At 45.6% G+C, this 24,510-nt stretch overlaps 1 protein-coding gene across 1 annotated transcript; it reads right to left on the minus strand.

Annotated features, from left to right (window-relative positions):
* Window positions 1–230: 230 nt before the first annotated feature.
* Window positions 231–24,422, minus strand: lamb1a (laminin, beta 1a). Its single transcript, XM_040163221.2, has 33 exons — window positions 24,134–24,422; window positions 22,219–22,433; window positions 20,855–20,993; window positions 20,359–20,432; window positions 19,561–19,749; window positions 18,560–18,623; window positions 18,268–18,470; window positions 17,754–17,874; window positions 16,634–16,822; window positions 16,253–16,429; window positions 15,931–16,043; window positions 15,739–15,818; window positions 15,044–15,179; window positions 13,833–13,991; window positions 13,407–13,534; window positions 12,953–13,073; window positions 12,364–12,565; window positions 11,513–11,656; window positions 10,975–11,206; window positions 8,005–8,168; window positions 7,166–7,390; window positions 6,784–7,001; window positions 6,611–6,707; window positions 5,164–5,533; window positions 4,685–4,869; window positions 4,044–4,285; window positions 3,373–3,582; window positions 3,151–3,295; window positions 2,430–2,637; window positions 2,120–2,261; window positions 1,475–1,651; window positions 1,154–1,313; window positions 231–807 (listed from the first exon to the last, which is right to left on the minus strand). The coding sequence occupies exons 1-33, from the start codon at window positions 24,162–24,164 to the stop codon at window positions 668–670; spliced, it is 5,400 nt and encodes a 1,799-aa protein (XP_040019155.2). The 5' UTR covers window positions 24,165–24,422; the 3' UTR covers window positions 231–667.
* Window positions 24,423–24,510: the final 88 nt, after the last annotated feature.

The following is a 24,510-nucleotide window of genomic DNA, read 5'->3' on the forward strand; positions in this document are numbered from 1 at the left end:
CTGAAGTCCCCCAGGTTTCTGTGGATGGTGGTTATATGTGGTGATGGTGGCTGTGGAATTTGCAATTTGGGGCTATACAAAAATATAATATATAAAATGAATTTAATTGAAATTAAAGCCGAGTGAGTTTGTTGCTATAAAATGATCAACCTGCCCCGGCGTGAGACAGAAGATATCCAGTGTAAAACACTGCCTCTGGCGGGCACTAAAGATGAAAAATGAGAATGCACTTACTGTGATTTTAGTGTTTATTAGGTTCAAAGTTTTGTCAACGTAGAAAGAAACAGGAAATACAAAATGAAAAAGTATGGTAACATGGTTAACATTCACTGTTTCATAACTATGTGAATGTTAATTACTTAGATTGTATTCCAATGAGATTCTAGTAGTACAACATACAAGACTTTACCGAAGCTCTAAATCACGAACATAAATCAACTGATGATTCATAATATAAAGCTACCCAATGCAGCTGACCAAACATTCTACAAGTTAAACATTGAATATCTTTGTCAGAGTGGTATCATTAAAATATCTTTGGTTTCAAATACCATCATTTGGTTTCGCAATGAACGTCTTTAATTTTTGGTCTCTCTTCTTTGGTTGTTACTTAAGAGGTCACTTCTTATTGGACAAAGGAATCCATAACTCTAACACTCCATTGGCCCTAGAAGAGACAGGTGGAGTAGATGGTGACCTTGCTGCTGATCTCCTGAAGCAGCTCCTTCACGGCCGCCTCTAGCTTCACCAGCTTTTCCGCCTTTACCTCTAAAGTCCGCTGATTGTCCTCGTAAGACTTCTCCAGGTCTGTATAAAAAGAAAACAAGATGCTAATACTAAAGTTGGGTGGATCTGTTGGACACAGTTCTAACATTGCCATGAATGTATTATCAAATTAGCAACGCAGCTTGCTAACTCGCTTGCCGCTATACAAATAATTCATCAAAACTAAAGGAGTAAATGTTATGTTCATGCAGAGATTAAGAAAGCACACCATGATTGTTGCTGAAATCAGAGTTAATCATCTCAGATATATGTGATATTATGGCTTTACTTTAAACCTCTACTGATGAGCCATGTTTGCCTCCAGTCTTTCTTTTGTTAGGTAGGAGACAGGAGTCATGATGTCGCTATGATGTCTGTAAGAAGTCACCTTTGAGCAGCTGCAGCTTGTCGCTAGCCTTCAGCAGCAGCTCTTTGGCTTCCTGTTGCAATGACTCCGCCCTCTTCTTTGCATTAACCACGTCCCCTGCCTTCTGACCAATCATCTGCTCCACTTTGGCATACTTCTCCTTCAGCTCCGAGTCCAGGTCCTAACACACACACACACACACACACACACACACACACACACACACACACACACACACTTTAAGCTCCTTATCAACATAAACTAGAAGACATTGACAAATGTTTAAGTGTTCTTCACAGAGCGACCTGCCTTGTGTATTAAGTGTTTGACTGGTGAACTCACCACCTTCACCTCCTCTGCGACCTTACTGATGCTCGCTGCATCCTGATTGGTGCGTTCAGTGCTCAGAGAGATGTTCAGACTTTTGTCTCGCAGCAGGGACACGTCTTTCTCCAGCCTCTGCAGCCTCTGGGTGGAGTTAGTCAGCTTCAACTCTGCATGTGACGTCTCCAACTCCACCTAAACGCAGCACAGAAAGGCAGCGTCCGTGTATGAAAGCCTTGCGCCTTTTTGAGTGGTACATTTTTGTACTGCGCTGGCTCTGCGGAGAACATCGAGATAGCCGCTTGATGCGTTGCTGTTCATAAAGTTTATTTGGCACTTAAGAAACTTCTGGATGTTTCACTGCTTCAATTGATTGAATTTCTGATTATGAAGAATAGATACACATTGATCTGGCCATACACATATTTACACACACACACACACACACACACACACACACACACACACACACACACACACACACACACACACACACACGGACATATTCAAACTCCTATTTCAGAAATCTGCGTTTGCAATTATAGACATCATACGTTCCCTGTAGTTCTTGACCAGGTTTGCACATACCTCCATACGGAGATTGACAGTCACCTTCAACTTCTTCCATGTCAACATTTAGTAAACATTGTAAACACTACTCACAGAGGAAAGCAGCTGGTTGGTGTTCTGGATGTCGGCAGCGGCCTGCTCGATGGCGCTGCTGGCGGTGGTTTGAGCCTTCTGAGCTTCTTCCAGAGCTTGCTTCACTTTCTCTGCAGAGTCCTTTACATCTGCTGCCTCCTCACTGACAAGCACAGGATGGGTTACATCCCATCATCATCATCATCATCATCATCATCACCCTCCTCATAATGATTCTCACCATCATCTTCAGGCTGTGAGAGGGGCCCCGTTCTAACGTAATGAACTGGCAGGCAGTCCTGGTTGACCCGGTAGGAGCGGTTAGACTCACCTGGCTAAGCGGGCCTGGTCCAGCAGGTTCTCGGCTCGCTGTATGTCGGCGGCGCTCTGCTGCAGGATGTCCTCTACGTGTCCCAGCTCTCCCACCTTCTGACGGATGTCCTCTGTCAGATTCTGCAGCTGGGCCGGTGTGGTCGGCATCTGCATGGCCAGCACCTCATTGGCCACAAGCTCGATGCTCTCCAGGTCAGCGCCGTCCTCTGAAACACCACATGTATATATGAACACAGTCAACAGCGGAAGGTTCATGAACTTGTTCCCATCTGGTAGATTATTCAGACCATCAGATGGACTGGTCCCCCGTGCTCAGACCAGCTAGTGGTCCTAAATACAGGATGTTTGAAAAGAAAAGTTGATGGCTCTTTAAAAGTAGTCACTGAAGGAACTCTTTTTAATAATGTGGAACCACATGCAAACCTCTAAAAATAAGGGAGGAACTGGATCAGCTACAGAGGTTTATAGCATATAGAATAATTAAACATTTTCTTATTGTCCTTTTATGGTCTTTATGATCATTGTTCTATTATTATCTTACTATATTTTATTATTATTTGCCTTCTTACATTTTATCATTGTCTGATTATCGTTGATTTTCTTTACGGTCTTGAGATTTTTGTCCCACATTATCATTGTCTCTCTAATATTGTCTGTTACTGTCTTTCTGTAAACGGAGGACCGCTCAAGGTCACACGAAGAGGAAGTGAGCGACGTACGTGTGAGGAAGTCCCGGATCTGTCTGATGAGGACTCTCAGCTCCTCGTTGCTCTGCAGGACTTTCTGTTTGGTCCTGTTGGACTTCATCAGGACCTCCTGCGCGCTCAGCTTCGCCTCGTCCGCTTTGACTTTGGCCTCTGATACCTGAGGACGACACACGGGTGAGGACATCCGGTCCACCTGAACTCGATCTAGATCAGACCAGGACCCGCCAGTCTCACCATCTGGGAGAGCTTCTCCACTTCCTGCAGGGCGCTGATGATCTCCTGCTCAGAGTCTTGGGTATTCTTCAAGATGTTGCTGGCCACAGTTATTACGCCATCACACCCTTCGCCTCCACACCTGGTCTGACCCTCAGAGTCCACACAGCCCAGACCGCCACAGGGAGAGGACATGCACGAGTCCTGACCCGATGATGGGCTCCCGCAGGTCTGTGAGAGTAAACATGTGTTTATTGAAATAGTCAAATCTAGTAATGATAAAATAAAATTGTCATTAAACTGCAGATTGACATTAATACTTTCATAGACGCTTAATATATTGTATGTGTGTAAAACCCGCAATCTGTATTCATGATTGGCGTGGAAATGACGTGCGGCGGAGGTTATTGTGAGAGTTTGTTAATCTCCTTTAGGAGGAGTCAGTAGAAACTCTAAACGATTTAAAGTGTGTGTCATGAATAAAGGGGATCTGTATATATAAAAATAGAAGAAAGTGGGGATGCGATGACTTCGAGCGCATCTCTTAATCAGAGGGAACTATTCATTGAGACAGACTGTGAATCTCTACCATTACGAACTATCCTTTATCAAGTCGGTCTCTAATAAAGTGAAGGTCACAACGAAGAGACAAAGTTCAAAAGGGGGAATGATTAAACACCATCATCTCCTACCTTGTGGCTGATCTCCGCTAGGTCCAGAGTCTGCAGCTCTCCTGCTAGGTCGTCCAGTCTCCGAGCATGCTCAGTGTGTTTCCTCAGGAACTCCTCTCTGGTTTGGTTCAGTTTGGCCTCTGTGAGTTGCCGTAGAGCGATGGAGGTTTCTACGGGGCTGCCGGGATCGATGGTGGAGGCATTCGCTCCAACTTCAGCCGCCAGAGACTGACGGAAGTACCTAGTGATGCTATCGGTCGCACCTAGAGACAGACAGGGAGTACAACTAAGAAGAGAGATCCACAGGAAACAAGAACACACACACCCCAAACACTAAACCCCCAGGGGACTTCACAGGGGTGACCTCACGATGATGGACCGGTCACCAATCAGCACGGATGTTACATTGCCATATTCATCAGCCAGGTGACGAGTTAAAGGAAGTTAAACTCTGGTCTATATTGAAGATGCATGGTTGAGAGCTCCAGAATCAGCGAGTGAGTCGACTGAGTAAATCTTTCTATGTGAACTCTGGTCCAGTTGAAGATATAAAAGGTTCCAATGTTTTATCAGGGCAGGAGATAAACCAAAGACATTTTTTTTTAAAAACATTTTGGTGACATGCCAAAAAAAACTGACCAGTGACCTTTAACCCGTCTCACCTCGGATGTCGGAGTTCTTGATGAACTCAACCTGATCCATCAGCTCTTTAACAGTTCGCTCCAGTTTCTGTGCATCAGACATCACAGAGTCCAGTTTCGTTTCAACAACAGAGTCCTGGTCCTCCACCTGGACCAGAGTCCGCTCAGTGTGGTTCAACATCTGGCTCAGGGTCCCCATTAGGTCACTAAGGGAAACAAACATGTTTGAAATACTCAAGAGATGAAGAGTGCTGTATTTAAATCAAAAGGTGCTTCAACAAGGGGTGGGGGGCATATTCATGCAAGCAGGCAAATTATTATGTTATTTATCACAACATTAAACATAACATTAAAAAAGGTGGAAAAGGTCTGGACATGATTTGTGTGTCTTTTTTTCACCACAAAAACCTGGCATTTAACATGTGGTGTAGAATTTCTATATCCCCTGTATACCTGGCCTGTTGCTATATGTCTAGTATTCAAATGACATATAATCTTACCTGGCCTGTTGCAGCAGCTCTTGGGTCTCGCTCAGAGGTTGAGAGGCTGGGTTCTGGTTCAGGACGACCCAGATGTCAGCGACGCTCCTCTCCATGCTGTCGATGGACTTCTTGTACGGTCCGCTGACACCGCTGGCCTTCATGGCGTTGACCTTGTTGACGAGGCGGTGTGTCTGATTGGTCAACTGACCGATAACGTCATCCCACTCGGTGAAGCACTGGTGGCACCGCTGGCAGTTGGGGAAGGTTCCAGAGAAGCCGCGGCTGCAGACGTCGCATCGTGGGCCAGAGACCCCCTCCACACAGACGCAGTGGCCGCTGGCTTTGTTACACTGCTGCTGTGAAATTCCCCGAGGATCACAGTCACAAGCTGGGACAGAAACACAGAGGGTTAGAGGTTCACACCTGACACCACACCCACCAGTGATGTCACAGCGCACTGTGAGCATCACGGTTTACCAAGCCGGTGATCTCACAGCCTCCTATAGCTCACATGATCACCGTCTACTACACCAGCCAATTACTGTCTACTAGACTAGCCAATCACATGATCACTAATGGCGCGTTCCACCGAGCGGTACGGTACGGGTCGGGTCTGTTAACCATGATTTGGCGAGGGCTTCCACCGCCAACAGTACCCTTACTTGATAGGCGTGGTGTTTTCCAGAAAGTAGCGATAACGTCACTTGGTAGGCGTGGTATATGACGGAAAGTTAACTGAAAGCTAACCGCAAACAACAATGGAGGACATACAGCCGATCCTGTTCTTGCTTCTCGATATGTGGCTGTTTGTCACAAGGAGACAACAGTCTTTGTTTCAGCAAAGGCTACATGCTGCAAGGAAAAACACAGCGGAAAAATATGTGTGTTGTCTTTCCCCTTGCGGCAAATGACGACACTCTTTCAACCAATCAACGCTCTGCAGTGAGTCTAGCTCCACCCTTTAGTACCAAACAACTGTGCCAGGTACCCCAACGGAAGGGTACCCAAAAGGTGGTACGGCACGGTTCGGAACAACAATACTGATACAGACAATGACTTCACTGTGAACATGAAACAGACCATCAACAGACAGAGAGTCACACAGAGGGGGACAAAAACAGGAAGAGAGAGAGAGAGAGACCGAGATACAGACAGACTGTAGTGCTAGATATGTAACCTTCCACCCCCTAACCAGTTCCACTTTCAGCTCTGCTTCACATTAACAAAGCCTCTTTGTGGATTTTAGGAATATTCGTGGAATCCGATATATTTCTGATCTTGTCTCCATGGCGACAGGACAGTCAGGCCTCGGAGAACATCTGGACTTAATAGAAGTCACAGCAGAGGATGCGGGGGTTTGGAATGTACCCATGATGCAGTGGGGTGGCGGATCAACGATCGTCAAACAGGGAAAAAAAAAGAATACCCTTGTTTCCCCACTGGAAGCGGAGTGTGGTGAACGTACCATGACACTTGACCTCTGGCTCTCCCCAGAACAGCTCTCGACACTCGCTGCATGTTCTTCCTCCAAAGCCGGGTTGACAGGAACACTGACCGCTGATCTGTGGACAGAACAAACGCCCCCTGTCAACACGACTCAGTGGAGGAACTGGCTTCACATCATGACTCGCCCCTCACCTCGTTGCAGGACGTCCCGTACGAGTGTTTGGGGTCACAGGCGCAGGCCTCACAGCCGCTGCCGCTCGCCATGTTCCAGGTGTCGGGCGCACAGAGGTCGCAGTGCTGGCCGACTACGTTGGGGAGGCAGTGGCACTGCCCGCTGCTGCGGTCACAGTGACAGTCCCCGGAAGACGGACACGTGGAGGAGTCGCTGCCCAGCTGGTTACAGACACATTCTGTGGAGGATCGTTGGTATTTACTCAGTCAAGATTCGGGAGCCACTCGAAGTTTGATGATTCAACGATTCATTTCAAATCAACACTTTACGGCTCCGTTATGAGAAAAGAATTATGAAGAAGGTATTTTGTGGAGACTTAGTCCCGCAAACTCGTGAACTCACTCCGGCAGTCCTGCAGCAGGGCGTTGCCATAGTAACCGTGTTTGCAGCTCTGGCAGGCGTATCCCTCGCTGTGGTAAAGGCAGCGCAGACACTCGCCGGTTCGGCTGTCGCAGGACTCCGGGTCCAACATGTCGATGTTGCTGTTGCACTGACAGGGCTGACACTGCCCCCCCATGTCTCCAGGGTTTCCATAGTAACCAGGTGAGCATTCGTCACAGCGAGAACCTGCAGAGAGGAGTTTATACAGATTGCAGGTTAAGTTTTCATTTCTATATCCATCTGCTTAAAGTGAGTTGTTCAAAGAACAACTATTTGCTTCACTTTCTACACGGACACATCCACTACTTACATCCTTTAACTTCAACCGACCAGCGGCTCTCAGAGCTTACACTTAGTTTACCAGAGACGACAGGTCCCCTGTTCTGAAGCTGTTACGTTGCATCAGATTTCTTCAGTCTAATTGACAAACTGCTTTTGTTACTTCATAAAAAGTTCAATAACCGACAAAACAGTCTAAACCTCACTAAAAATAATACTCTGCGTAGCAGCTTTACATCTGTTTTATCATCATTTATTGTCACATCCGGTGCTTCTTCATTCTGTTTCTGATTTAATAAAAAGATGGTTTCATCAACGAATCAAACTGATCATTGGTTGAATACAACGTGTTGATGTGTTTCAAATGCATCTCCAAATAACCCGTACTTATTTAAATGTAAAAGGTTTTTATTTCTGTATACATCTCAGTGTTCATCAAGTTTTACTTGAGTGTTAATAGCATATTACCTCGGTGTTAAAGTTTTAACTCAGTGTTAATAACAAAACAGATTAGATTTGACCTCTGTATCCGTTGTTGCAGACGCAGACGGCCTGTTGGGTGTCGTCACCAACGTAGCAACTTCCTGCAAACTGCCGCAAGCTGCCGGGGCCATCAGGACACATACATGGGCGACAGTGGTCACCTGATCCCAACAGGGGGTCACCGTAGTAACCATCCAGACACCTGAACAGAAGCAGAAGTGAGTAACGGCCAATCCTAATCTGCATATTGACGGACCGCTGACTGCATGAGGGTTTGGTTCCGTCCCATCGTCACACCGCTGAGTGTTTGTCTTGACTACTGGACTTTCCTCTTGGCAAGGCTTTCTACAGTCAATGCTTATCGGATACGGCTGTAGCCATATTTAAAGAGGTAATTCCTTCTGCTTTAAGTTCAGTACCGTGTCTCAAGATATCAGTGGACTGTGTGAAAACTTGAGTCTGTCCTTATTACTCATCATTAATAGAGAAAAAGGGTTCTCTGCAGCACTGTTGCACTTCACTATTGACAGGACATGTACTACAGTCCTTCAAGGTAGCTGTAATTAAACCTCTTAAGGAACCTACTCTTGCTCCAGAGGTGTTGGCTAACTACAGATCGATCTCCTCAAATTAGTTGTGTGACTTTCTACAAAGCAAACTAGAACATTTGATTGGTATTGAAAGGAACTGCATTCAGCTGGTTTAAGACCTATTCATCGGCTGTGAAGCCCAAATTTGTGATTTCTGGCTACACAAAATAGAGAAAGAAAATTGGAATTTAACGGGAAGACCAGCATTAAAAAACAAAAAGGATGGCACGTGTATTCAGACTATCATATTAAAATGTATACATTAAAAACATAAAGGATTTAAGAAGGATGAGGGTGAGATATGGATTAAAAAGCATCAGGTGAAGCACACCAATGATGAGACCTCATTAAGTGGAGTCTTCAGGAATCTGGATACAACAGACTTGTGCAGCCCTGCAACTAGTCCCAAAACACTGCAATGGTCCCCAGGCACCCGCAACTAGTCCGCAGAACCCTATAACTCGTCCCCATACGTCAGCAACTAGTCCGCAGAACCCTATAACTCGTCCCCATACGTCAGCAACTAGTCCGCAGAACCCTATAACTCGTCCCCATACGTCAGCAACTAGTCCGCAGAACCCTATAACTCGTCCCCATACGTCAGCAACTAGTCCGCAGAACCCTATAACTCGTCCCCATACGTCAGCAACTAGTCCGCAGAACCCTATAACTCGTCCCCATACGTCAGCAACTAGTCCGCAGAACCCTATAACTCGTCCCCATACGTCAGCAACTAGTCCGCAGAACCCTATAACTCGTCCCCATACGTCAGCAACTAGTCCGCAGAACCCTGTAACTCGTCCCCATACGTCAGCAACTAGTCCGCAGAACCCTATAACTCGTCCCCATACGTCAGCAACTAGTCCGCAGAACCCTATAACTCGTCCCCATACGTCAGCAACTAGTCCGCAGAACCCTATAACTCGTCCCCATACGTCAGCAACTAGTCCGCAGAACCCTATAACTCGTCCCCATACGTCAGCAACTAGTCCGCAGAACCCTATAACTCGTCCCCATACGTCAGCAACTAGTCCGCAGAACCCTATAACTCGTCCCCATACGTCAGCAACTAGTCCGCAGAACCCTGTAACTCGTCCCCATACGTCAGCAACTAGTCCGCAGAACCCTATAACTCGTCCCCATACGTCAGCAACTAGTCCGCAGAACCCTATAACTCGTCCCCATACGTCAGCAACTAGTCCGCAGAACCCTATAACTCGTCCCCATACGTCAGCAACTAGTCCGCAGAACCCTATAACTCGTCCCCATACGTCAGCAACTAGTCCGCAGAACCCTATAACTCGTCCCCATACGTCAGCAACTAGTCCGCAGAACCCTATAACTCGTCCCCATACGTCAGCAACTAGTCCGCAGAACCCTATAACTCGTCCCCATACGTCAGCAACTAGTCCGCAGAACCCTATAACTCGTCCCCATACGTCAGCAACTAGTCCGCAGAACCCTATAACTCGTCCCCATACGTCAGCAACTAGTCCGCAGAACCCTATAACTCGTCCCCATACGTCAGCAACTAGTCCGCAGAACCCTATAACTCGTCCCCATACGTCAGCAACTAGTCCGCAGAACCCTATAACTCGTCCCCATACGTCAGCAACTAGTCCGCAGAACCCTGTAACTCGTCCCCATACGTCAGCAACTAGTCCGCAGAACCCTATAACTCGTCCCCATACGTCAGCAACTAGTCCGCAGAACCCTATAACTCGTCCCCATACGTCAGCAACTAGTCCGCAGAACCCTATAACTCGTCCCCATACGTCAGCAACTAGTCCGCAGAACCCTATAACTCGTCCCCATACGTCAGCAACTAGTCCGCAGAACCCTATAACTCGTCCCCATACGTCAGCAACTAGTCCGCAGAACCCTATAACTCGTCCCCATACGTCAGCAACTAGTCCGCAGAACCCTGTAACTCGTCCCCATACGTCAGCAACTAGTCCGCAGAACCCTATAACTCGTCCCCATACGTCAGCAACTAGTCCGCAGAACCCTATAACTCGTCCCCATACGTCAGCAACTAGTCCGCAGAACCCTATAACTCGTCCCCATACGTCAGCAACTAGTCCGCAGAACCCTATAACTCGTCCCCATACGTCAGCAACTAGTCCGCAGAACCCTATAACTCGTCCCCATACGTCAGCAACTAGTCCGCAGAACCCTATAACTCGTCCCCATACGTCAGCAACTAGTCCGCAGAACCCTATAACTCGTCCCCATACGTCAGCAACTAGTCCGCAGAACCCTATAACTCGTCCCCATACGTCAGCAACTAGTCCGCAGAACCCTGTAACTCGTCCCCATACGTCAGCAACTAGTCCGCAGAACCCTGTAACTAGTCCCCATACGTCAGCAACTAGTCCGCAGAACCCTGTAACTAGTCCACAGACTTCCACAACTCACCTTTCACAGGCGTGTCCAGTGCTGTGATCCCGGCAGTCGATGCAGCGGCCAGTGTCGGGGTCGCAGTCGTCGGTGTGTCCGTTGCAAGTGCAGGGTCGGCAGTTGGGAAAGCCCCAATGACCGGGCAGGCAACGATCACACTGCCGGCCATACGCTCCAAAAACACAGACACACTTTCCAGTCAGCTCACTGCAAAACAAACTCTGTGAACCCTGAGGGTGACAGGAACATGCTGCAAAGAAAGGAGAGCATACAGTCAGCATATACTAGATGTTCAATGGCTGCAAGAAACTGAAATTATGGGAGGTATCATCAGGGGACCAAGCACAATATATCATTTATATTCTTATTATTTCCCTGAATTTTTGCTTGGTCCTCATACAAGTCACTTGCCACAAACACTGAAACCGTCTACAGTCACACAATGACAACAATTGAAATATTTTTCTGAAAGTCTCTCAAAGCACATGTTCACTATATATTCATACATCGTATATTAATGATTATCATCAATAAATCATGTGATCGGGGCTCTGACCTCTGCAGCCATTGGGTCCGAACTCGAAGGTTCCCGGAGCACATCGGTCACAGTTCCTGCCGACCACATTGGAGCGGCACTCACACTGACCCCCGCTGGGATCACACACGGTGCTAAGGGAGCCCTGAGGATCACAGTGGCATTCTGGGAAATGTATTCAAACACAACAGATATGTTAGACAACAACCAGCTTCAACAGCACAAGACAACAAAGCAGTCTGTACGGATCTCGTCTGAGAGACGATGATGAGACCCTTTGAGCAAATGGTAAATGGACCACTTGTATAGCGCTTCTCTAGTCTTCAGACCACTCAAAGCGCTTCAACGCTTCATGCCATCGTTCACAGACTGGCAGAATTTATTTTACACCTCGTCGCAGAGGGCGCAGCGGTCGGAGCTACTTGTCCTACGTGTTTTCAGATGGAGTCACGGTTATCACTTTATAACAACAATAAAAAAAAACACAACAATCGCTCTTCAACAGGGTGAAACACCACAACAGCTTGTGACACATAAACAATTTGTAACACTAATAATTGTACATTGATGAAATTACTGTGTACATCGTCATGCTGGGTTCAGCTCGCCCGCTACTACAAGAGGATGAAAACACAGAAAAGAGCGATGCACAAGAGAGACCAGAGATGCACAACACAACGTGTGCCCAAGAGAGCAGCTGGTTGTCTTTGGAGGGGTTTTAAGTTAGATCAGAAAACGATTTATGGCAAAGTTTGTCTATCCGCTGGTGGCAACACTAGCAGCCACAACAGCTAACGCGCTAACTCGCCGGCCAGTTGTCAGCAGGTTGGCCAGCCTACTTTTATTCAGACCCTGACCGTGTACAAGCCTACCTCTTGCTCCCTGGTGCAACATGGCGGAGATGCTGAAGATGAAGTTCCTGCAGATGTCGGTCATCGGAGACCTGGTGACGCTCTGGCTGTTCTCCAGACATCGGTACCGCTGGAAGGTTTCCCAAGCACTGTTCCCACTGGAGTCTCCTCCTTCTGAGGTTGAGAAGATCTCCAGGTTCTTGCAGTGCGGCATCAACACAATCTGAGGATGAAGAAAGCGATGAGTGAAAGCATTCATGTGGAGTTCCTTCTACATTTCCATAATAACTCTAAAGACTGAACCAATAAATCCCCAATAAATATATATATATATATATATCTATATAATAAATATAAAAGCCAATGATAAACTGAGGTATAAAGAAAGACGGTAGGTGAATCAATTGAGGAAACCCAGGCAAAGCAGGTAGAAAATAGGGCGCAAGCACGTTTTCGGGGAAACCCTTGATAAGTTGGCAATTTAAGGGCCGCACAAATTTGAAGAATCTTATTGTAGCACTGAAAGGAACTCGACATTGTGTTTGGACCCAACAGAACATCGGAAAGCGTCACTGTGGATCCGACTGATGGATGACTGGACGTCCCTCACCGAGTCGATGAGCGTGTAAGGAGACTGCACATCACTGAGGGCCGAGTACAGAGGCAGACTGAGGCGGATCGTGTAGTTCAGACCAGACTCAAAGCAAACGGGCCTGGCAAGAGACGCATATCTGAGGAGACAGGAAACAGAACCGGGATGTTAATGGTTCAACTATCGACTCATACAAAACATTGCTTGATCCAGAGATTGTCTTTTCACTAAAAGAGCCAAAACTACTTCCAGACATGCTCGTTATAAAATGTATACATACAATTTTCCAATTGAAACAGACATTAATACAACTGTGGGGCTACTAAGTATGGCATTAATTGACAAAACAAGTTATCCATATATTTGATGTTCTGGACCGGATTGCCTAATTGGACCTTGCTGAAATTCGATTGTGTAACCCGGTTTTACAATATGTAAGATACGTTTAATAGAAGTGTTAGCAGAGTGTTACCGTGAGCCGGGGTGGAGTGAGATCATCTGATGGTCGTCGTCAGGCACGGTGTTAACACAGCGACTGTCTGCTCTGATTGGTCCAGGTCTCATCACGGTCATCAGAACTTCCTCCCATTGGTCAGGCAGCTTCAGGACCAACAAACACGTCACATCTTTTTTTTTTATACGCTCTTTCTATTACATACTAAACTAAATAGAAAGTTGAAACTGACCTGTCCTTGTGTAGAAGACATGTACTTTTAAAAGGCTTTACTATTCAATTAGTCTGGTGATTATGTTTGTATTATTGGCACGTCTGATCTGACTATCAACGTCTTTCTATCCAAGATCCGGCCTCCGGTTACCCGCATAAGTTGGATAGTTATAGATATGGTCCTTTATTGATCATTATTGGTTCTCGGTGGGGGATACTGTAGTACGCTACCTGGGGCTCGTAGCGGATGAGGATGTTGTACTCCATGGAGTGGGGGATGTTGTCCACAGAGAACTCCAGGAAGGCCCCTTCTGGAACATTAACCAGGCCGATACCTGTCCAGGTGGGATTGCGATCCAGAGGGTGGGGTCTTGGGACCACTGTTACTCCCTAGAGAGACAAGGTGAAGACATGAATCACACGTGGTGCTGAAACTTCAGCATTACCATTTGAATCATTGACAGATTATTAGGTCCACCTTCCTAGTACAAGGTCGGACCTTTTTGCCTCCAGAACTGCCTTAATTCTTCGTGGCAGACAAACATTCCTGAGAGATTTTGGTCCATATTGACGTGACAGCATCACGCAATTGATGCAGATTTGTCGGCTACACATTTATGATGCGGATCTCCTGTTTCACCACAACCCAAGGGTGCTCTATTGGATTGAGATGTGGTGACTTAGAGGCCATTAGAGTACAGTGAACTCATTGTCATGTTCAAGAAACCAGTTTAAGATGATATGAGCTTTGTGACATGGTGCATCAGCCTGTTTCCTGATTCCTGAGCCTGCTGGAAGCAGCCATCAGAAGATGCTACACTGTGGTCATAAAAGGGTGGACAGCAACAATACTCAGGTAGGCTGCACCATTTAAAACATGCTCAATTGGTCCTAAGGGGCCCAAAATACCCCCCCCACCATCACACCACCACCAGCAGCCTGAACCGTTGATACAAGGCAGGATGGATCCACGCCTTTATTTTGTTCACTCTACAACGGAGTGTTCAGACTAGGCAACGTTTTTACAATCTTCTATTATCCCATTTTGGTGAACATGTGTGAATTGTCTCGGTTTCCTGTTGTTAGCGGACAGGAGTGGTCTTCTAATTCCACGTGTTGTGTGCGTTCAGAGATGTTATTCTGCATACTTTGGTTGTAACAAGTGTTTTTTTGAGTTGCGTTTCTATCATCCGGAACCAGTCTGCCCGTTCTCCTCTGACATCAACAAACAACTGCCACTCCCTGGATATTTTGGGACCAGTTTCTGTAAACCCTAGAGATGGTTCTGTGTGAAAATCCCAGTAGATGACGTACTCAGACACCAACAACCGTGCCATGTTCAAAGTCACCTATATCCCCTTTCTTTACCAGACTCTAAACTGGACACTCATTGGATGCATTCCCTATGTGGCAGGGTTAGACTTAGTTAAAAGATTACTCACAGGTCCAAACTTTGCGTCCTCTGCTTCGTAGGTGTAGTGATCCAGAGCAATAAAGTAGAAGCCAGACTCCACCTGATCGCAGCGTCTCCCGAACATATGATCCCTGCAGACACACTGACCGCTCACCTGATCACACCTGCAGCACCACAAGTGAAGAAGAAGAAGAGAGAAACATTGTAAACAGAAAGGAAACTGAAGAGAACGAATAAAAAAAGTGAAGCAGGAGAAAATGATCCAGAACTGTTACAGAGTAATGGAAAGTTGGAGATTTAAACAGCTCAGTTCCACAATGTGAACCTCTAAAACTGTTAATCACTTTAAATGAATCAAACAGCACCGCACCACTGATATCAAAACCACTCCAACCCACCACCAACACATCAAAACAGCCACATCACCAACAACACCCCCACCCCACCAAACCACACCCCCAGGACGACACACCACCAAACCACCGTGCAGTCCACCCTCGGACAAAAATAAAAAAGTTACAAATAAAAAAATAAAATGCACCAGCGTGACAAGATGCTGTCATGACATTGACCCTTGTGAATCAATGTGTTGACATTTTAGAATTTTTGATATTACAAATATTTTTTGTTGTACAATAAAACATAGATAAATTCGTAGATCTGCTCCGATGCAGTTTGTTTGTGCTTCCATAGAAACTGGTAGCAGTTTGGATATGAACTTACTGGTTGTTGATGGCTCCTCCAAAGTCACAGTCACAAGGTCTACAGCCGTCCATGTCGTTACTGAGACCCCAGTGTTCAGCCTGAAAACACACACACACAGTCTGTTTCCCGTCTTATCATTTTACAGTCAGCTTCCCAACATCATTTGATTGACTTCTTGGTAATGTGTGACCAGTATGTGTATTTTCTCACCACACACTGGTCACAGTCTCGGCCCATTGCCAGACGTTTACAGAAACAACTTCCTGTTTCACTGTCGCAGGGATTTCCTCCAGCAAGTGTCCCCAGCGGACTGCAGGTACACGCTAAAATACAGAAGTACACACATGTGTAAATAGATATACATACACACAACAATTATGCAAAAAAAATACCATCTTATCCTCTGTGTCTGGAACTCTGTTTTACATCCAGGTGCTGTGTTTGTGTATCTGAGTGCAGGTGTTTCTCATGTATGTCAGGTGTGTGTCTTGTGTGTCTCAGGTGTGTGTCTCAGGTGTCTCAGGTGTCGTACCCTTGCACCCTTCCGGCTCGGGGCCCATCCCGTAGTGAGCCTGTTTGCAGCGCTCGCAGCGCTCCCCTTCCACGTTGACTTTACAGCGGCACTGACCAGCGATCAAACCGACTCGAACATCCGTCACCCCATCACATAGACCGCCGTTGAGTGAGCCCACAGAGTCACAGTTACAGGCTACGTGAGCACAGGAGGGACAAAATACCACAGTTACAGGAGCACAAGAGGGACAAAACACACAGTAACAGTTACAGGTTTCAACAGATAGAACCTAACTGAGGTATAAAATGATGGGTTTTCCTGGGCTAAAGTTGGTCGAATTTTGGATCAACCTCTCTAGATGTTGGTAGTAAACACTACCCTCAGAACGTCTAGACTCACGTTGGCAGATGTTGGGGTCCCTGGCGTCCCTCTCTGGATGTTGAAAGTAAAACGGTTTACACCGCTCACAGTTGTGTCCGGCCGTGTTGTGCTGGCAGTCGTCACAGACTCCTCCGCTCCTGTTTCCTGAAGCCACGAACACGGCCATGTCAAAGTGACATGAGGACGTGTGGTGGTTACAGTTACACTCTGCAAGCACAGAAGAAGAAAACATGACATTCATGAGTTATCTGTAGACAGAGCTGTAGTCAAGTTAGGGGGTGACGTGGACTAGAGAGGGTGCGCCAGTAATCGCAAGGTTGGTGCTTCGAATCCCGGCTGCTAGATGTCCTGTGTCGAAGTGTCCCTGAGCAAGACCTTTAACTTAACTACCACCATAGGCAGAGGTTGGTAGAAACCTGTATATAGACCATAAGCAGAGGTTGGTAGAAACCTGTATATAGACCATAAGCAGAGGTCGGCAGAAACCTGTATATGGACCATAAGCAGAGGTCGGCAGAAACCTGTATATGGACCATAAGCAGAGGTCGGCAGAAACCTGTATATGGACCATAAGCAGAGGTCGGCAGAAACCTGTATATAGACCATAAGCAGAGGTCGGCAGAAACCTGTATATGGACCATAAGCAGAGGTCGGCAGAAACCTGTATATGGACCATAAGCAGAGGTCGGCAGAAACCTGTATATGGACCATAAGCAGAGGTCGGCAGAAACCTGTATATGGACCATAAGCAGAGGTCGGCAGAAACCTGTATATAGACCATAAGCAGAGGTTGGCAGAAACCTGTATATAGACCATAAGCAGAGGTTGGCAGAAACCTGTATATAGACCATAAGCAGAGGTTGGCAGAAACCTGTATATAGACCATAAGCAGAGGTTGGCAGAAACCTGTATATAGACCATAAGCAGAGGTTGGTAGACACCTGTATATAGACCATAAGCAGAGGTTGGTAGAAACCTGTATATAGACCATAAGCAGAGGTCGGTAGAAACCTGTATATAGACCATAAACAGAGGTCAGCAGGAACCTGTATATAGACCATAAACAGAGGTTGGCAGAAACATGTATGGACCAGAAACAGAGGTCAGCAGAAACCTGTATGGACCAGAACAAACTCACTTTTGCAGGCATTGGTGTTGCGCCCCTCGGCTGGTCTCCACGGGAGGTCGTGGTAGAAGTCCAGACACTTCTCACAGTTCAGACCTTTGGTGTTGTGGTTACACATGCAGTGACCATGAACCTGAAGACAAAGTCACATCTGGTCATGTGAATCATGCAGTGACCAATAACCTGTGTTGTGGTTGTACACCCAGACTCACCCTTTCCCCTTCAGAACTCACCCTACCCCCAATAAGAGTCCCCTTACCCTCAATAGGACTCAACTTTATCCTTCAGAGCTCACCCTATCCCTGCCATGAATTGGTCGATTGAAAACTATCTTGCGAGCCAAAAAAGTGTGAACATCCTGGGCCTATAGGAAACATTCAGAACTCACCCTGTCCCCAATAGGACTCCCCTACAGGACCCACGTTTGCCCTTCAGAGCTCACAATGCCCCCTATAAGACTCCCCCTGCTGCCTATAGGACTCACCTTTCCTCCTTCAGAGCTCACCCTGCCCAATTCATGACTCACCATGCCCTCACTGGTCTGGCCGGCTCCTTGGACTGGGGCGCACTCAGCGGCGTGTCCGTAGCAGAAGCAGTTTCCTCGGACCACCATGTCAAAGATGGCATAATAATACTTTTCTTTAATCTCCATACGAGAGTCCAGCAAGTTATCGCCGAGTGTGTGCAGTCTGGTGAACTTCACCCGCAGGTTGGTGATCTTCAACATGTCTGAACCAAAGATCAATGACACGTCAACAATGGATAATACCGTATCGATATTCTTAATACATCACATGGTCTGTTGTAGGGGGACTTACTCTGGATTCGGGGGCTGTAGGGATCTTCTATCCTAAACACTGGGTCCAGAACTCTGAAAATAACCTGGAATGACCAAATGTTCACACTTTATTAAAAACGTTGAATTCCGGAAATGTTTAATTATATAATTAATTAATACATTATTTCATTGCTCAGAAATCCAGTACTGATGATCCAATCCATGTCCAGTCAGCACCACTAGGAAGCTGTAGTTCTTAGGGTGATGCCAAGAGAGGTAAGGGGCCTCTTTGGCAAAGTGGAGAAGCTGATCAGAATCTTGATGTCTCAGCTGAAGCTGAGCTTCAGTGTGTTAAGATGGTTGAGGTCAACCATGTCCCAGCAGCGGCTGAACAATGTCTGTATGCCATGTGCATCAAGATTTCTCAGGACAAGATTGAGCTTAAAGATGTAGGCCAATAGTTCATCTCTGAATGATAGACGGAGGTATTTGTTTGGTGCAAGGAATCAAAAGACAAATAGCTATGCATAAAGGAGGAAAGCACTTTTTTTTATAGCTTATTAAGTGCTGCAGAACTATATTTTGGATATATAATATACGGTTAGTGTATATTGGTATTTTAGCAGAACGTTTTTTATCAATTGATTGTAGTATCCATTATTATTATTCATTTGGTGCAGAATATAGTTTTGTGTTTAGAATAAGGTTTCATCACCATTATTATGTTTAAATCAGTGCCAAGTTACACAAATGTTAATAATGTTTTCCTGTTCAACATAATATTTGCTGTTGTTTTTTTTATTATCTGGGGGGGCGGCTGGTAGGTCCCGACCAATGCCGAGACCAAAGCTACACCCTTGCATAGACAAATGGGATCAAAGAGGAAAGGTGTTCTGAGATTCTTCTGCCGAGACAATTCCTCACAATTAAAGTCATGGTTAGCTTTAGACATTAATCTAATAAAACATTATCATCATTATATTTTACCATTACATTACCAGATTAGCTCTTAGTGAATACATCCGTAGAATACTGCAGTACCTCTCCTTCAGTGGATGGCTCAATGTCAGAGTAACGAGAGTCACAGATGACATCATCCACCTTCTGCATTGGTCCCTGTGACACAGATGGGAAGGCGCTCTCACAGTCGTAGGCAAAGTAACGATAAAGCTGCCATTTCTTCCCGAAGTCTGCAGAGCGCTCGATCAACATGGCGGCAGGTCGAAACGTCTGGAACAAAAAAAAAAGATTGCCAATGTTAGAAAAGGCTACTGAATCCACCTGAGAATCAACAGTGAGCCAGTTTACTATCAGACCTGAGGTCAGCTTCATTACTACGGATCTAACCCTCCTCCAGATGACTTGTCATACCAAACCAACGCTGTGTTGGAATAGGGCGGGATTATTCCAAAACATGTGCAGCAGGTAATTGGATGGACCACCTGCCAATCAAACTACTGGTGAAGGAGCAAAAATTCTCCACGGCTGTCATACAACTTTATAAACGTTATAAATAACTAAATGAGCTATTGCAGCATCGTAGCTTACCTCATCTGGACAAACTGACACAGTCTTAGAGCAAAGCCACGTCCCTAACTAGGAGTAGCTGGTTTATCCATCCTCTGTCTAACTGGGTTGAGGGCAGCGGGTTCGTATGACATCATAACATGCATAGTCCTATAAATGTCCCACCTTATGATCTCATATTAAACCCCGGTGAACACGATGACATCTTCAAAAAACCACTGAAGACATTGAACAACTATCTTTTTGGGTCGAAAAGTACTATCACTTAAAAGCATAATTATGCTCTGCTGTGTGGATCTGCATAAAGTGTACCTTGAAGGTCATAATGAGATGTGTGAAGTGGAACTCTGCCTCCAGGTCCAGCTGTAGAGTGACGTTCTCCAGACCTGCAGACCGTTACACCAATAGATAGTCAATCATCTATTGCCCAGGTATAACAGAACATGAGTAATAATAATAATAATAAATTTAGTTTATATATAGCGCTTTTCCAAATGCTCAGTCACTTTACATAAACAGTATACAGTACACTGATCAATAACGACCTTTAGTTTGCTACCCACACTCATCATAGACATGAGCATTCCTTTGAGCCCAATAGGATCATGACAAGCAGAGCAGTAGTACTCAAATTGTATTGATCAAGCTAATGATACCATCATAAAACACATCCTCCTTATCTATTTAGGAAAGTGTTCCGACCAGCAGATCAATACAAGTAAACATAAACACTCCATAAAGTTAATGTGACCAACGTCGACCCGGTTGCAACCCCGCCTGACTGATGTTGACCTCTGACCCTTCTCACCGTTCTCAGACTGCCACCAGGTCTTCAGTCTGTTGGGAGCAAACGTGGTGACAACGTTCTCGATGCGATGACCTCTGGTCGGACTGCTGAGCTCGTCGTACGGCGTGGAGGAGTCACACAGGAAACACTTCTTCTCCTCCTGGTCCATGGAGACAAGCAGGGAGAGACATAGGCAGAGACAGAGAAATGTCAACTTATTAATGTGTGACAGACAGGTAGAGACGGATCATGTCACTATGTAGATGTGGGACGGACAGATGGGGGGAGGGGAGGGGGGGGGCTTTAAAGGGTAAAGAGGTGCAATCCTCAGACTCCTCACTGGAGAGAAAACTGCTTTCATTTAACAAACTGCTGATGTTAATTTCCTGTTTGAAATGTTATATTCGTAAAATAATTGACTTTAGTAATTTATTCTCTTATTAGTTAAACATTGTCAGTCTTCTTTTTTTAAAGTTATTATATTACAATATATTATATAATAAACAGTGGGGCGGCACGGTCAGCACTGTCGCCTCACAGCAAGAAGGTCCTGGGTTGGATTCCGCCCAGTGGCCTTTCTGTGTGTAGTCTACATGTTCTCCCCGTGTCTGCGTGGGTTCTCTCCGGGTTCTCCGGCTTCCTCCCACAGTCCAAAGACATGCTCTGGGGATCAGGTTGATTGGTAACTCTTAAGTTTCCCGTAGGTGTGTGAATGTGAGTGTGAAGTTGGCTGGGATGGACTCCAGCCCCCCCGCGACCCTGTGTGCAGGATAAGCGGTTTGACGATGGATGGATAATATATAGTATAATATATTATTATTAATAAAGTCAAACTTTGTGTAGCGCCATCATAAAGTCCCAGACTGATCTCAGTGCTGTGGGTAGAAAGCTGCTCCTCGCAGCACTAGTTGGGGTTATCAGGGTTGTGTGGTCAGGAGACTCTAAACACACAGAATTAAGATCTGATCCACAGCTTTACTCAGTTCCCTCTGGCCTCCAGTCTGTTTGTTCTCCACAGAAACATCTGGACAAACATCTGTCAGAGCTCAGAACTTCCTTATAGGGAGGCCATGTACACAGGAAACAGTGCAGACTGCAACACACACACACACACTTACCCAAACAAAGTGACCAGCCTATCAGAGTTATGGAAGAGAAAAAAAGTGTTGGCATCTGTGTGTGTGTGTGTGTATGTGCGCCTGTGTGTGTTTGTGTGTTAGGCTTTGTGAGAGCAAATTGTGCTGGTTTGGTTCTGTTGTATCTCAGGAGAATCTTCACAGTACTGAAGTGGTTCTCCCACCCTCTTGTTTAGGTGTTGTTTACCGGCATGTTGTGTTGTTTAGGTGTTGTTTACCTGCATGTTGTGTTGTTGAGGTGCGGTTTACCTGCAGGTGGCTAACGATGCAGAACGGTTCTGGGTGGTTCAGTCCACAGGTGGAGGTGGATGACAGTTGGTGGGCTCGGCCAATCAGAAGGTCTCCTGTTGCTGGGTAACAGCTTCCCTCTGTGCACACGTCAGTGAACTCCGGGAGGCTGACATCATCCTGTGCCCCTCCCCCCATGCCCCCCCCATCCTGAGCGTAGGTAAGCACCTGCAGAACTGAGAGAGGAGGCGGCCGCGAAAGTCTTTACGGCAATGCTCATTGTCTGGATCAGGCGAAACATCACGCTGATTAACAGATTAGTTGTTTAGCCTGAGACGGTAAAAAGGTCATTTTCTTTAAATTATGGACCAAATATTATAATTATGTCATATACATATCATGCAGAATTTTCAATGATCCACCATTAAAGCAGTTTTAGGATTTTAAATACATCGTAACCTACTACAGGAATGTAAATATATTCGGACAGAAAAAAACAATTTGAGGGTTATCCTGAGATGTATTATTTTCGGTTATTTTAGGGATGAAAGGACGTTTGTGTCTTTCTATTCCTGTGCAGTTTCTCTCCTCTAACCTGTAGCTCAGCATCTTGTATCTCCGTGACTCAGGCTCTGTGGCTCTGTGGCTCAGTATCTCTGTATTTCTGCTCTGTATCTCTGTATCTCTGCTCTGTGGCTCTGTATCTCTGCTCTGTGGCTCTGTATCTCTGTATTTCTGCTCTGTATCTCTGTATTTCTGCTCTGTATCTCTGTATTTCTGCTCTGTATCTCTGTATCTCTGTATTTCTGCTCTGTATCTCTGTATTTCTGCTCTGTATCTCTGTATTTCTGCTCTGTGGCTCTGTATCTCTGTATTTCTGCTCTGTATCTCTGTATCTCTGTATTTCTGCTCTGTATCTCTGTATTTCTGCTCTGTATCTCTGTATTTCTGCTCTGTGGCTCTGTATCTCTGTATTTCTGCTCTGTGGCTCTGTATCTCTGTATTTCTGCTCTGTGGCTCTGTATCTCTGTATTTCTGCTCTGTATCTCTGTATTTCTGCTCTGTGGCTCTGTATTTCTGTATTTCTGCTCTGTATCTCTGTATTTCTGCTCTGTGGCTCTGTATTTCTGTATTTCTGCTCTGTATCTCTGTATTTCTGCTCTGTGGCTCTGTATCTCTGTATTTCTGCTCTGTGGCTCTGTATATGTGCGGCTCTGGGTCTTTGGTTAGAAGGATGTCTGATCTTTTGTTAGTTTAACTTGTCCTTGTTGCAGACGAGAGCAGCTTCAGACTTTGCTTCATTAGAGCCTTGAATTAGTTTTGAGTCTGTCACACAGTCTGACTGTAAATGAAAACAATCTGTTTTACAGGAGCTATCTTTATATCACAAAATGATGACTTAATGATGAAATAAAAAATATCTCTTTATTGCAGACTTTTCGAAGGAGAAGAGTTTGAACAGATGCCTTAAATCAGTGGCTTTCCTTATTAATAACCAAGTGAGACATGTAGTCTACACCGCAATGGGGGATGGGGATGGGTGGAGTGAGGGGGGGGGGGGGGGGGATCTTGGATCGGTGTTACATTGTATTCTACTAGCTACAGTTTCTCATTGATCGTCAACTAAGAGAAGAGTCAAGATAAGAAACTGATCTTTGATCAGATCTCCGATGAAACATTTAATCAATGAACTCGTCATCTGATTGAAAACTCAATAATTTAACTAAATGATTTTAAAATTCAAAATGAATTATATAAAAGTTTCTTCTCAACTTCATCACTTCGAGCGAAACGTTTATTACCATCATCGATTCATTTGACAATTATTTAATTTCAGCTTTTAAGTACAGTTTTACATTACATTTACATTTTGAATCATTTAAATATGGATATATAAATTCGTTCAGTAGGTCTTGGTTTTAGTAGTTTAACTCACCGAGCAGCACCGAGAGCTGAAGCTCCAACATGCTTCTGATCCTCGGTCTGATCCGAACAAGAGGAACGGCAGAAGCTCCGACAAGACTTGAAACCGACCGGAACCTTCCAGCCGTGCAACGTTTAACGTTAGTCCTCTGAAACTCTTTAGTCCTCCCTTAAAACTCTTCAGGCCTCCTCCTCTGAAACTCTAAACCAAAGCGCACTTTAGTTGAGAAACTCTCTAGGAGGTCCAGACCATCTGAGACCTCTTGCGACTCCGCCTGTTTATATGCGCCGGTACCGACAGCGCGAGACGAAGCGTCCGGGGGGACTTTCAAAATAAAACTCCGTGAGACGTAGAAAGCACGTTGCAGCGCTCAAGAACAATACAATATA

The sequence above is a fragment of the Gasterosteus aculeatus genome, chromosome X (genome assembly GCF_964276395.1).
Source record: "Gasterosteus aculeatus chromosome X, fGasAcu3.hap1.1, whole genome shotgun sequence".
In the NCBI taxonomy this organism is placed as follows: domain Eukaryota; kingdom Metazoa; phylum Chordata; class Actinopteri; order Perciformes; family Gasterosteidae; genus Gasterosteus; species Gasterosteus aculeatus.

Coding starts and splice junctions, on each gene's coding strand:
- lamb1a (XM_040163221.2), bottom strand. CDS start 24,164: ATGTTGGAGCTTCAGCTCTCGGTGCTGCTCG. Junction 18,624..19,560: donor AGCCATCCACTGAAGGAGAG/GTACTGCAGTAT, acceptor TGGTCATTCCAG/GTTATTTTCAGAGTTCTGGA. Junction 808..1,153: donor CAAGCTGCAGCTGCTCAAAG/GTGACTTCTTAC, acceptor CTTTTTATACAG/ACCTGGAGAAGTCTTACGAG.